This window comes from Vombatus ursinus, unplaced genomic scaffold (genome assembly GCF_900497805.2).
Source record: "Vombatus ursinus unplaced genomic scaffold, bare-nosed wombat genome assembly UNPS02014779.1, whole genome shotgun sequence".
Classification (NCBI taxonomy): domain Eukaryota; kingdom Metazoa; phylum Chordata; class Mammalia; order Diprotodontia; family Vombatidae; genus Vombatus; species Vombatus ursinus.
In genome coordinates, this window is record NW_020954557.1 from 62,534,055 (window position 1) to 62,548,515 (window position 14,461).

General features: G+C 38.1%; 1 protein-coding gene across 7 annotated transcripts in view; it reads right to left on the reverse strand.

The window, feature by feature from the left end:
- The window catches only part of LOC114045805 (glycerol-3-phosphate dehydrogenase, mitochondrial), a 197,641-nt gene that overhangs the window by 153,238 nt on the left and 29,942 nt on the right, over nt 1–14,461 (reverse strand). For all 7 annotated transcript variants that reach the window (XM_027865986.1, XM_027865985.1, XM_027865987.1 and 4 more), the window contains one exon: nt 1,333–1,442. In XM_027865986.1, the coding sequence (XP_027721787.1) occupies nt 1,333–1,434 (102 nt within the window). In that variant the 5' untranslated portion in view covers nt 1,435–1,442. The remainder of the gene's footprint in view (nt 1–1,332; nt 1,443–14,461) is intronic.

The following is a 14,461-nucleotide window of genomic DNA, read 5'->3' on the forward strand; positions in this document are numbered from 1 at the left end:
AGATAGATAGATAGATAGATAGATAGATAGATAGATAGATAGATAGAGGGCACAGAGTGAGTTGAAGATGAAGGGGTGATATCTGGAAAATAAAATTAAGGGGTGAGAGAGGATTATACTGGGAGAAGGAAAAAGGGAGAAGTAGAATGAGGTAAAATATCTCACATGAAACAGACAAGAAAAGGCTTTTACAATGGAGGCAAATGGGGAAGGTGAGAGGGAATGAGTGAATCTTATTCTCATAGGATTTGGCTTAAGGAAGGAATAACATACACAATGGGGTATGGAAATCTATCTTACCCTATAGGAACATAAGGGGGGAAGGGGACAAGAGAGCAGGGGGTTGATAGAGGGGAGGGCAGATTGGGGGAGGGGATAATCAAAAGCAAACACTTCTGAGGAGGGACAGGGTCAAAAGAGAGAATAGAATAAACGGGGGGTAGGATAGGATGAAGGAAAATATACTTAGTTTTTCACAACAGGACTATTATGGAAGTGTTTTGCATGACTACACACCTACAACCTGTACCAAGATGCTTGCCTTTTCAATGAGGGTGGGTGGGGAGGGAGGAAGGGAAAAAATTTGTAATCCAAAGTTTTAAAAACACATGTTAAAAATTAAAAAATTAAAAATTAAAAAAAAGAAATTATCAAGGAAAATTGCCCTGATATTTTAGAACCAGAGGGCAAAATAGAAATGGAAGGAATTCACCGATCACCTCCTGAACGAGATCCCCAAAGGAAAACTCCTAGGAATATTGTAGCCAAATTCCAAAGTTCCCAGGTCAAGGAGAAAATATTGCAAGCAGTCAGAAAGAAACAATTCAAGTGTTGTGGAAACACAATCAAGATAGCACAAGATTTAGCAGCTTCTACATTAAGGGACCGCAGGGCATGGAATATAATATTCCATGAAAGAAAAGGGGCCAGCCTTATAAATATGGCCTTTGAGTACTCTTAATTTCCCCCATCCTTCCCCCTTCTCACAAGGGCAAGTACATGGAAGATAAGCATGTTTGTGTGAGCTAGACAATACCTAAAAGAAAAATCCCTGGCACTTCTAAAAGGAGATCTTTTAAAGCAAAAGAACTCAAACAAAACCTCAATAGTAAAATTATTTCGGATGTTGACTTTCATGTCTTTAAAAAAATAAAAGCACATACAGACCTGAAGCATCATTAATACAGTACTCTAAATTAATGCTTCCAAATCAAACTGAGAAGTCCTTGACAGTAATTTCTAAATAAACCCATTAGCTTGCACACTCCCTATATACAGTACTTTAACAGTCTTAAGTTTCATATTTTAATCAGCAAATGTATAATTACTTACTTTCTTCCTTCTGTAATGAGCAAACTGAGAGAGGCCTAGCACAGTGGCAAGTGCACCTCCTCCAACCAGAGCTGTTCCTTTGATAGCTTGTTGAAATGCCATTTCTTAATCTATTAAAAGAGAAAGAAACAAGAAGAAATAAAGTTAATTTTTATAAGGAAAATCCAAAAAGTAAGAAGCTACTGTGAAAAATATAAAAACTAATTCACAGTAGAGGAAATGTATATAAAATGAAAAAGTTGAGACTAATAATACAATCAGATGTAAATTGTAATTCAAAATAGCTTCAACCATCATAGAGGCTAACTTTTAATTTAAACAAAATAAATAAATACAGATTTATCCAGTTTATCTGCCCCAGGACTATTAAAGATGGTGAAGAGGTAAATCATAGTGGTTTTGACAAAATGGCATCTTATCCTTTAGAATTTGTTCCACAGCTTACTCCATTCCAAGAAGAGACTTAGCAAGTTTCTGTTGTCACTTAACTAAACAAAGATCTTACAGCTTCTTCCTCTCTGGCAAACTTCTCAGCAAAATTCAATGGCTATCTTGAGAATTCTTACTTCCCAGTCAAGGCCCATTGATTCCTGCAGCATTCACACACACACTATGCTTACATCCCCCAAAAGTAAGACTAACAAAGATCAAACAAGAAAGGAAAGGGGTGGAGGCTAAGGAAATAATTCCTTGATCCTCCCAAAGAGTAACAAACATCACAAAACAGCAGTTCTGATAGTCAGCTAGACGACTTTCCATTCCAGCATTGATTGGTTACTTGGTTTTAGAAGAGGAATAAGGCTATTATGATAATGTTAAAGAAATATCTTCCAGTTAATTGAAATTTATTTCTTCCTGATTACATCTTTCTGAAAATTACCTTGGATATTTTCAGTTTAAGCTCATGAATTTCACTTTTTCTAACTAAAAATGTTTCTACTTCTAGATAACTGTATTTACAGAGGTTTTAGTTTGTTTCCCAGTAATTTAAATATATGCAAAATATATGTATTTATATATGTATGTGTGTATGTGAGAGTATGTATAATATGTATACATATACACATACGTACATACATACATACATATACACACATATCTAATCCATCTATCTATACTCTAATTGCTGCCTGTGTCATCTTGGGCAAATCATTTTACTTCTCCAGCCTTAAATTTCTTTATATTTAAAATAAGGGGGTTGAACTAGATGATCTCTAAGATAACTTCTGGCTCTAAATCCATGATCCTATTAAAATTATACAATACATAAATGAAAGGGAAAAATCCCTCAGACAAAACTTTTGCCAACTATCCTTTCTATCTCCCTCCCACTCCTACACTCCTCAACACTGTCTTGCATATTGTAAACTTTTAATAAGTACTTATTGTTGCTCAGGAGACCATACATTCAGTGACTAAATGTACTAACAGATCTTAGAAATATTGAGATTAGTTACTCCTAGCTCCATAATAGATTCTATAATGATGGCAACTGGTACACTCATTTCTTACAGAGTTCACTTTAGATATTTCCTAAGGGAAAGATCACAAAATCATCAGTCTAGAAGAAGAAGGTACCTCAGAGAATTACCTACTTCAAACTCCTCATTTTATAAATGAGAAAACTGAGGCCCGGAGAAGTAATTTGCCCCAAGTAGCAGCAAAGTCAGCATTCAAACTCGGTTCCTCAAGTCTCTTACCAGTACACCACTCAGTTTAGACCTGCTTTGCACCTTCCAGGGATCTCACAGCTGAGCTAATGAGAGATATATGGCACATATATAATTTCACACTTTTGGTCCTGAACAGTGATAAGATATTCCCCACCTCCCCATCCCCATCTAATACATGGAGTACTCTGGGGAATCTATAGTGTGCTCAAGTGTTTTACCTGTCTTCCCTTCTGCATACTGAGTATTATATAATTTTTAAAATTTAACTGCCACACACATTACATAAGCACAGTATGGTTATTCAAAAAACACTGCTGAGGGAAAATAACTTTTGAATCTCTTGGATTTTATATTAAAAAGGATAACAATGTGGCATTTCCTTAAAATTGCATTTTACCTCCTCCCCTTGCCCACTCTGGAAAACTCCCTCAGACAAAAGCATAACTACTTTCTCTCTGTTCCTTTTTAAATAGTGTTTTGTGTATTTTGGAAGAAACTCCCAAGAAGAAACAGATCACAGGACATCTCCTATATGTGCCTCCAGGGAGCATTCTTCTTCACCAACTCTTTTCTTACCAAAGGTTCGCCCTCTCCCCACCCCTACATTCAGGAAGAATGGCCAGAGTTTACTAAGTACCAACATCAATCACTGAACACAAACCTATTACCCAAAACTAGTCTGACAAGAAGGCCTTGTGGGAAGCTCACACTCCACTAAGACTTTACAGAATTCCACCCTGCTTTGAGAAAACCTGCACTGCGAGTTTCCCAGACCCTTCCCAACCACCTACTCCTAAAAAAGGATACCAGTCTATTCTATTTAACTAACCAAATTCTCAATTAAAGTACTTGCCTCAGAGAAATAAGCCTCATAGCCCCATGGACATTTGCCTCATGGCTGCCTGATTTTTAACTCAGAAGAATTCATTCTGTCATGCTGGTATTATCACTGGTGACATCACAAAGGCAGCAACACATTTCACTTATCTGATCTAGTAAGTAGGGCCTATACAGTCAAGTGCATGAAAATTTTCCAGGCCAGTATTCTTATCAGGATAATGTAGACTCCTGAGTCCATTACCTTGTGCCAATCTGATTTGTTTGAGATCAAAGTTACTAATGGCATATCTCACAGGCTGTGTTAATGATTTTCCTCCCGCCTCCTCTCTACCTCTTAATCCAGGAAATTTAAAATACTGAACCAAATTTTGACTTCCCTAGGTTTCGAAAGGTTTTTATTTGTACTCACATTAGACTGCCTGCTCCTTGAGGGCAGGGATTGTCTTTTACTTCTTTTTGTATCCCTAGCACTTAACACAGAGCCTGGAACATAGCAGATGCTGGACAAATGTTTATTGATTGATCAATTATAAAGATATACTATAATTCCCAATTAATTTCTGTGAAATAACCTGTTAAAATACTACACCTTATAACTCAAAGTTCACACATAGGTCATCTGTTTAATTGAAAACTAATATTACAGATGATACAAATGATAATCAGGCAGCAATTCTTTGACACGTTTAAAATCCACCATGCTCTACTTCCACAAGCCCTGACCTTCATCCTTCTTCCTCATTCCCCAAAAAGGAAATGAATATTTTGGCTTTCAAATCCAACCCTGAATTGGATGTCAGTCTTGTCCATTGAGCTTCTCTAAGAAAGTGAAGAAAACCTTGACAAAGCGGCAGCCTAGTGCCCCAGCATCAGGAAGTCAATGCAGAAACTTTGTCAGAAGTGATTTTTAAAACCACAGTTAAGTCCACACATTGCAGGCTATATGCAGGCATTGATACAAACTTTAAGCAAAGTTCTCCCCCCTCTACTCATTACACACCCTTCTTTAATCCTAAGCATTACACTTTCAATTAAAGTAATAGTAGAGTAGGGTACCCTATAGATTATGCACATTGAAAATTTTGAATTTTTCAAGGAAAATCTTGCTCTACACTTCTTTCACTGATGTTATCACACAAGGAGATAGAGCAATAATTTTCCATCAGCATCTACAATATCAAGAGATCTATAGAAAGGTCCCCAGGATCACCAGAAGTGGAATACCCGGAAGATACAGATATGTCACAAAATGAGCAGGTATGTATTGGTTAAGATCTGGATTGCTAATGGGCATAATCACAATGATGAGGACACACAGATCCATTAAACTATAGGAGTATCATTACCTGTTTATTCATTTAGCAAAGGACAGAATCCAGAAAAAGAACAAAATCAGAGAAATAGAAAACATATAGGGCTAGTATGCTTAAGGCTGCTCTTTCATATTAGACAGAGGGGTTGTGCTCATAAACAGTATGGAATGAATTACAGAGAAGAATGGAGCCGTGGGATAGAATATAGATACTGTACAGGTTTTAGAGGAACATTGAATTAAAAGTGAAAAGGGTCCTTCCTGTTTACCTCTATCAGAAGTGTTTAACCGGCATCCATGGATAGAATTTAAGGAGTCCATGAATAGGAATAAGGAGGGGAAATTACATCTTTATTTTCACTAACCTCTAACTGAAATTTAACATTTCCTTTAATTATTTAAAAAACATTATTCTGAGATCCACAGGCTACACCAGACAGCCAAATGAACCCATGACACAGAAGGAAAAAAAAAAAGCTAAGAATCTTGTTCATTTAATGATGAAGGAACTAAGCCCCAAAGAAATTAAATAACACTCAAAATCACTCAAGTAGTGACTCGAATTCAAATGTCTAAAATGGAAATTAATTATCTTTACCCTACCCTCAAACCCACCACTCTTCAAGAAAACTAAATGGTTCAGAAGATAGAGTGTTGGACTTGTGGTCTGGAAGACTCCAGTTCAAATTTCACCTCAAATGCTTACTAACAGTGTGATCCTGGGCCAGTCACTGAATCTCTTTAAGAGATTTTTTTTGAACAGACCTTTTTTAATTGACAAGCTAAAGTTTGCAGGCTATGCCATTATGAGTTAAAGGTTGGGCTTCTTTATTTTTTAAAATCTATCATTCCACTCTTTCAATGGTTGGTTATGGCTAAAGAATAATCCTGTGGTAATTGTGTAACATAATGGGTTCTTGCCTTTTCTCCCACCTCCCACTCCCAGGGTAGGGAAGCTACATATCTCCCTCAAGGCACTAAGATATCCTGGCGAGTTTGACATTGTCACTTTTCTTTGCCCTCAGCTCAGGCCTCTACAGGCTGTCTTGTTCCTCCTCCACTAACTGATTAGCACTGCAGTTTCATTTAACTTCATAACATCAATTACCTTTTATAAAGGGTTTGGGTTTTTTTTTACTTCAAAGATTTACCAAAAACAATGTACAAACATTTCCCCTAATGACTTGGGAGCATAATCTCTATTGTATCACCTCAGCCAGGAAAAGGGGGTAGTAATAGAATTAGGCTTATAACTTAGCATAATATGGCCAAATTCATGTTCAGATGCAGTATAGCTACCAAGTAAGTACTTTTGCTGGCCTGGAGTCCTAAAGATTACTTTAGGATGGGCATCAATCCTAGTTTGGCCACAACAGGCTCCTCTGACTCCTAGATTTTTGTGGCTCACTCTTCCAAGCAAGTAGGAGGCTACTCCCTGCACCTAGAACAGAAAAGGATGAAAAGGCTCCATTTCTGGCGGGCCATATGGCCCAAAGCCTTTCCCCATGCAGCATGGTTTCTGTCCAGATACCATCATACCACTAAAGAGCAGCTGAAGATAGTAAAGTAAAGAACTGTCCAAAGTTGATTCAGGCCAAGATACAAACAGTTCCAACTACACAGCTAATTGAAAAGGTTCCTCCCAACTATGATTAGTCAACCAAAATCAGTTACAGAATGTCTGAGTATGTTCCAAAATCTCCCCAATGAACATCTCTTACATATCATCATGATTTTCCTGGAAGCCATTACTCCAGCATCCTTCACATGGAAAGATACTATCTGAATATGCTGAGGCAGTCTACATATGTACTAGAATCCCATTACATTTGAATTTCTTTTCCTTTTATATTTCAAGGCCTTTCTCCTACCACTTGCAAAATGTGTTGCTTGTAACTGAAATTGTTAAACTTAACCATCATGTATTTTCAAGTCTGAAGCATGAGGGAAGAGGTAGTCCTGGAGGTTATGTATGAAATCTATCAAATGTTACTTTGTTGTCTACATTCAAAAGTTTTGGGTAGCTTTCTGGAATTATTTCCAGCTTTAGAGTGTTCAGTATCGCTTTTTTAACAATTATTGGTCAATTTCTTCTGGGAAATTCTTAAGTAATTTCTGTCTATCCTGTCTTTAGGTTCAATACCTTTGGCGTGTACAGGGATATATGTATATGTGTGCTTTGTGTGTATGCATTTTAACATTGTTGACTTTTTGCTTCTCTTCAGACACACTTTCATCAAATTAATATTTTCATGTTCCAAAACAAGGCTTATTCAATCTCCTTTCACTGGGAGATTCAGGATTCACCAGACTACGTTCTTGACCTCATAACTTCTGAGGAGCAAGACTGGGCCCTGCTAGGTCTCTGTACTCTTTCCTTCAGGCCAAGCATAGCCTTGCATCCTGCCCACTTCTCCACCCCTAATTCCTCCCTTAGGTTCCTTACTTTCTTTCTCCCAACTAGACTGGATCAGTATCTGTTGGCTTTTTTTTCTTTTTCTTTTTCTTTTTCTTTTTCTTTTTTTTTTTTTTTTTGCATGATGGAGGGGAGGGCAGAAAAAAAAGTGTTTCAGGCTGGTCTCCAGTCAGAAGGCACCATGTTTTCACTCTTCCTCTTTATGTGGTAGGTGAGAGTGTCAGCTGCTTATTGCAGTGAAGAGGGAGAGAGGACTCGGAGGGTGACCTGGAAGTCTCCTCTGTGAGGTTAGGAGGCCTTCAATGGGCACTACACACAAGTCAGGCATGCCTCTGCCATAGGCCAGTGGAGAGTGGTGGGGAATAGGTGCTAAACAAGTGCTTTTGGAATTAGTTTTCTGGCACTAACTTATGAGGATTTTACCTCGCCAGGGTTCTGTCTCCTTTATCTCATGAATTCAACTGTAATCACTCTGCATCTGGAGAAGTACTTTTTTTTTTTCTTGGAAGGATGAAGAGCTAAATGAGTCTGAAGAGTGACTAATCCACCATCTTGCCAGTAATTTTACTTAGAAAGATAGTCTCCTAATCGGTCTCTCTGCATCCTGGCTCTTGCCTCTTCAACCCATTCACCACAAAGATTCCAAAATTAGGTAGCTAAAGCACAGGTTGGACCATGTCACTCTCCTTGCTCTATAAGCTTCTACAATTCCTACGGATTTGAAGACAAAATACAAACTCTTCTTGGCATTTGAACACATTCACCATCTAACTCCAAGTAATCATCTCAAAACAATTACACATTACTCCTCCTCACTTCCAGCAAAAGCACCCTACTCATTCTTTCTCCAGCTCATTTTACAAATGAGAAAACTAAGGCAAACAGGGTTAAGTGACTTGCGCAGGGTCACACAACTAGTAAATGTCTGAGGCCACGTTTGAACTCAGATCTTCCTGACTCCAGGCCAGGCACTCTATCCATTGAGCCACTTAGCTACCCTTTGAATAGGCTATCCTCAATGTTTGGATTGCTCTGCCTTCTCACTTTCACCAACTAGGTGACCCCTGTTTCCCTTCAAGTAACAACTCCATCTAGAAGCCTTTCATTAGTCTCCCAGTTGTTGGTGCCTCACCTCACTCCCATCACTACATGTTTATTTTGCAAAAAACCTATACAAAGTAGAACAGAAGCTGGTAGGGAGGAGGGGGAAAGAATTTAGGCCTGTCCTACTTTTGCATTTGAATTCACACCACCTAGCACAAAGTAGATGCTTAACCGTGGCTTGTAGATTTTGAGTAGCAAAGTCAGGATTTTTTAACTCATCTTCTGACTCCAAATCTGATATGTTTTCACTAAATCAAGTCTCCAATTCCTTTTAAATTTTAAATTTTATAGTTTCATTACTTTTAGAGATGCTGTAAGACTCAAGAAAAAAAATATGCATATATTCAAACAAAATTGGTGCTAAATAGCATTCCAAGACTAGAAATAAATTATTTTGGCTATCTAATAGCACTGTTCCCCCATTAAGGCTAAGTGTCATGGACTATAAACTCATCAATGTCAGTCTTATCATTTGAACATACAAAATTTCCACCTCAGAGAGGGTGGCATAGTAGAGTTAAAAGGACTAATAAATAAGGGGATACAAGTTCTATTCCTGGTTCTATAACTAACTTGTTTTGTGGCCTTAGGTAAGTGATTTAACATCTCAGGCTTAGTCTCCTCCTCTTATAAAGCAGTCATGGACACCTCCTAGATAAACTACCTAGGGTAGGGTAGTTATGAAAAAGCTTCATAAAACTTTAAAGTGCTATATGAATGTTAAATACTAATATTAGCAAAAGAAAATAATGGCTTTGAAAACACATCGAGGAAATTAAAAGGATTCAGAAATACAAGGTAGTATAATTAATAAATAACATCCAAGAAAGAGTTCTAAGAACTTCTCTGGTAAGGACTAGCTCTAAATAAGGTAGAAGGAGGCAATAAAGAATAATTCCAAACCATCAGTCATCCAAAAATCAATTATGTTTGACTTTGGAATGCACTTTATTGATTTTTCATGCAGATTTGCCTCTCTAGCTACACTTTACTTAGGCTAATACCAAAATCATTTTTTATTTCTTTTGCACACATTAACCAGCAACACAGGTGGGTGACAGAATGGAGTAAAGGGTGAGATGAGGGGAAGCCAGTTTGGGAGTTTGAAATGACTGTGCATGATCCACTCAGCAGATAACCTATGTTGATATATTCATGGATATGGGGCAGAGATATAGATGTAGCTCTAGAGATACAGTCATAACTGTCAAATATAGTTGTTTTTGTTGTTCAATCATTTCAGTTGAGCCTGACTCTTCATGACCCCATTTGAGGTTTTCTTGGTAAAGATACTGGATGGGTTTGCCATTTCCTTCTCCAGCTCATTTTACAGATGAGGAAACTGAGGCAAACAGGGTTAAGTGACTTGCCCAGGGTCACACAGCTAGTAAGTATATGAGGCCAGATTTTAACTCAGGAATTTTAGTCTTCCTGACTCCAAGCCCATGACTCCATCCACTTTGCCATCTAACTGCTCAAGTATAGTTATAGCTATCTATAAATAAAATAGTAGATAGATAAATAAGAGAGAGAAAAGGAGAAAAAAGAGGAGAAGGAAAAATGAGGAAAGAGGAAAAGAGAATGAGAGAGAGCTCTCAAATTGATCTCCAAATCCAAAAGGCTATGCAGAGGTATCAAATACAAGGCCCATAGTTTCCTCTGAACTAGATTAAAATGTAATTGGATAATGGAGTCTGAATGTAGATCGAAGCATACTTTTTTTCACTTTTATTTGTTTTTTGTTTTTCGTGGGTTTTTCCTATTATTCTAATTCTTCTTTTACAACACAACTAATGTGGAAATATGTTTAACAAAATTGTACATGTATAACCTATATTTTTTACATGTATAACCTATCTTGGGGAGGGGGAGGGAAGAGAGGGAGGGAAAAAATTTGGAACTCAAAATTTTATAAAAATGAACGTTAAAAACTATTTTTACATGCAAGTGAAAAAATAAAATACTATTAGGGAAAAAAATTGGGAATTGTTTAAACAAAATAAAAATATAATATAACAGAGATGTTAATTTGTGGTCACCACTGAGCCTATTTTTCAACTATCCGGTTTTAAAGGCACACTATATATTTCATGGTAAGTCTATTGTGTTTTAGAACAATTAGAACACATTTCAAATTGTGGTCCATTGACAGTGTTTAGGAAGTTAGGGACAGACTTCCTGTTCACCCCCTTGCTAACTGCTATTATCAAAAAACAAACACACACACAGGAACACCTGTCTTCTTGTTTCCTTTAAAACGTCAAGGATTGACAACCTATGGCACATGTTCCAAAGTGGGGACAGGGAGTCACTGAAAACAGTGGAAATGTTAAAAAAGAAGAACCAGGGGGCAGCTGGGTGGTACACTGGATAGAGCTCTGGCCTAGGAGTAAGGAGGACCTGAGTTCAAATCCAGCCTCAGACACTTGATACTTACTAGCTGTGTGACCCTAGGCAAGTCACTTAACCCCGACTGCCTCACCCCAAAAAAAAAAAAAAAAGAAGAGCCAGCATAGAATGGGCAATGCTCTTAGCTGAGTTAAATAGGGAAATGACATGGCTACAATGGAAAAGACTTGGCTAGGAAATTATTGTGTGACTTTTGTCAATTCACACTCAATCTCAGTGCCTATGTCTCCTCATCTCTAAAGGAGGGGATTAGATTATATTGAGTTTCTTCACCTATTTTGTGTCCTGAACTGCTTTGGCAGTCTCACAAAGCCTATGAACCCCTTCTCAGAATAATTTTGTAGGGGCAGGTAGGTGGCGCAGTGGATAGGGCACTGGCCCTGGAGTCAGGACGACCTGAGTTCAAATCCAGACTCAGACACATAACACTTACTAGCTGTGTGACTCTGGGCAAGTCACTTAACCCCAAGTGCCTCACCAGAAAAAAAAAAAAAAAGAATAACTTTTTTGCCTATACTCATAATTGGAGGAAATTTCAGGTAAGGATAGTGAAAATAAAGATGTCGTTTTTTTTCCCCGACCAAGTTTACAGACTCCCTGAAATCCATCCAAAGAGTCCTTATGGATCTGTGTCTGAAACTCTTTATCTACCCATGCTTTTTTATCCTTTGATATTCTTGTCCATGTACTCCCATTAATCCTCCAAAGAAGGTCCACTCACTAGGCTCAAGACTTTCTACCAGATCTCTGGACATTGTGTGAAAGCCAATGGAACACAACAGCTATCTATTGGTTATCCCGCGTTCTGACTATATAACTAGCCCACCTCTTCTTCCAGTCATCTTTCTCCAATGACATCCTTTAAGCCATTTCTCCTGCTGCAGTTCCTCATTAGTAATGGATAAACAAGTAAACTAGATTTTTTTTTAAATGTGTGAGTAGGTTGGTTAAGGCACTTAAGAGTTAAAGCAAGCCTCAGTTAAGACACTTAAACACATTTTAAACTTTATTTATTTTGCATAGAAAAATAGTTTGAGTGTGAGGACATCTAAATGTTAGTACTATATTCCTAATCCACAATCTGCTCTAATGTCCCCCATGCCTGGAATGTACTTCCTCCTCCCTCAGCTGTCCCTCAGAAAGTCCCTCTCTTCCTATAAGATGCAACTCAGGCACCATCTTCTGCATGAAGCCTTTCCTGATCCCCTCCACAGCTGCTAATGCTCTTTCACCCAAACTACTTTGTATATATTAACTTTATATTTTGCTATACATATTTTATATGGCACTGTCTCCCCCATTCAAATGTAAATACCTTGTGAGTAGAGGTTATTCCATTCTTTGTACTTTTATACCCAGTATTTAACACATGGCCTGGCTCATAGTAGGCATTTAATAAACACTTGCTGATTGATTGATTTGTGGCCTGCACATGACCCTGGGTTCCTAAAGACTATGTTCATAGAGCACAACCAAATCTAGTAAAACAGAAAGTTTTATTTGTCTACCAAAGACTGGCCTAGCTATATTTTGTAAAGGCTTGTTAACAGAACATTGATTTTTTTCATTGAAACAATACATGAAGACCACTCTATTAAGGTGTGGAGGAACTTTAGTCTATGTAAGTAGAAGGAATATCTACAGTGATGGCATCACAGATCTCTCAAACAAGTAACTTAACCACAAGTAAGAACTTCAGTCATGAGAAAAACCTGCCAATCCAGAAAATGTTACAAAGGTCCAAAAAGAATTCATGAGTGTTCCTTGTCCCTTTCATATGCCATCTTAGATAAGCCTACTTTAAGATTCAAATCACATGTATTTTTGAAACAATTCATCATAAATTCTGGATTTTAAAAAGGAGCTAATTTACCCTTCAAAGTGCTGACCTCTCACATGATCCACTCTTCTACTCCATGAATCAACCTATCCCATTCCATATAGCTTTAGTTATCATCTTTTTCCCTCACTCCACCCCAATAGCCTAAGGGTAAATGACAAACACTTAGAGATTAAAAAACCAATATTACAAAGCCACACTTACTCATTCAGTACCTGACTCTGCTACTGGGCCCCCAGCTTCTTTTTATGTGAAGGCCTTCTCTTCTTTATCCCCAGGCCCTTATATAGAGGTAGGTGTTTCCCTTCTCTCTTCAACCTCTACATGAGACTAAGAAAGATTAACCAAAGAAGGACTGTGTATTTTCTTCTGGACTCAGAAGGCTGTCTTCATCCCTACCAGGCATGATCACCGAGAAAGAAATTATGGCAGTTCAAAGAGTACCTTCAGAAGAGTAACTGCCAGGCCACACATGTTAGAATATCCTCAGGGCATGTGCTCTCCAACAAGGAACTAAATGTAGAAGCATGGCTCAAAGGTCTAAGACATAAAAATTTAGGACTCTCTGAGCTAGACATAAACTTGTACTACCACTGTGCCAGAGTCTACATTCAAAGAGTACAGTCGAGGGAGCTGCCTATCTGCTTCAGACATACATCAGCCCTCAGTGCAGCTGTGCATGGAAAGCTGCCAACTGCCTGATTCTGAGTCATGATGAGCTGTCAAACAAAGCAAGAGGTGAGGCTTGGAGGGCAGGAATCATAAAATCCACCTGTATAGAAAATGAGTGACTAGTGGGAAAAAGGTTCATTAGTCATACAAAACTAGGGTGTGGTTTCTAATCAGAGGAGAGCCTTCCACTGAAGTTTAAAATTCAAGGAACATCAACCCTGACATAAACACCTGGGCCAAGGAGAAGAAAGGTGACTGACTACTCCCAAAAGCATCTCCATCTGGGAGGATGTCAAAAACCAAAAGAGTCAGAATCTGTAATTTTTTAATATTTTGATAACTATATTTTAATATAGGTGGTTTCCTTTGTAACCCTATATATTTTATTTTATACAAAAAACATTCAGAGAAGGAATTCAGAGAGTTTGGCAGACCACCAAAGGGGTCTATAAAATAAAATGGGTTAAGAACCTCTGGACTAGATGATCAGTAAAGTGTTTTCAAATGCTAAGATTCTACTCTTCATTCTGGATGTCAGATAGCCATATGGAAATTTGGCTGGTATTGTTGAGGTTAGAGGTGGGAGAGCTGGCTCAGGCATGAAAGAATTCACTTAGACCTTCTCTGTAGCTATTGGTGATGAGTTTAGGGTGAACCCCAAGAATGTTGAGGTGCTACCTGAAATGATGAGCAATAGATGTGCAGGTCCTAGTGTCCTGAAAGAATTTACTAAAATAGTCTCCAAGTTAAAGAAAGCCATTTATTGGGGTGATGCACCCAAGTGGGCCTGCTCCCTATAAGGCAGAGCCCCAGTGGGCTCTACTCCATGTGGGAGGCAGAGCATAGGCCAGAGGCCCTGCTCC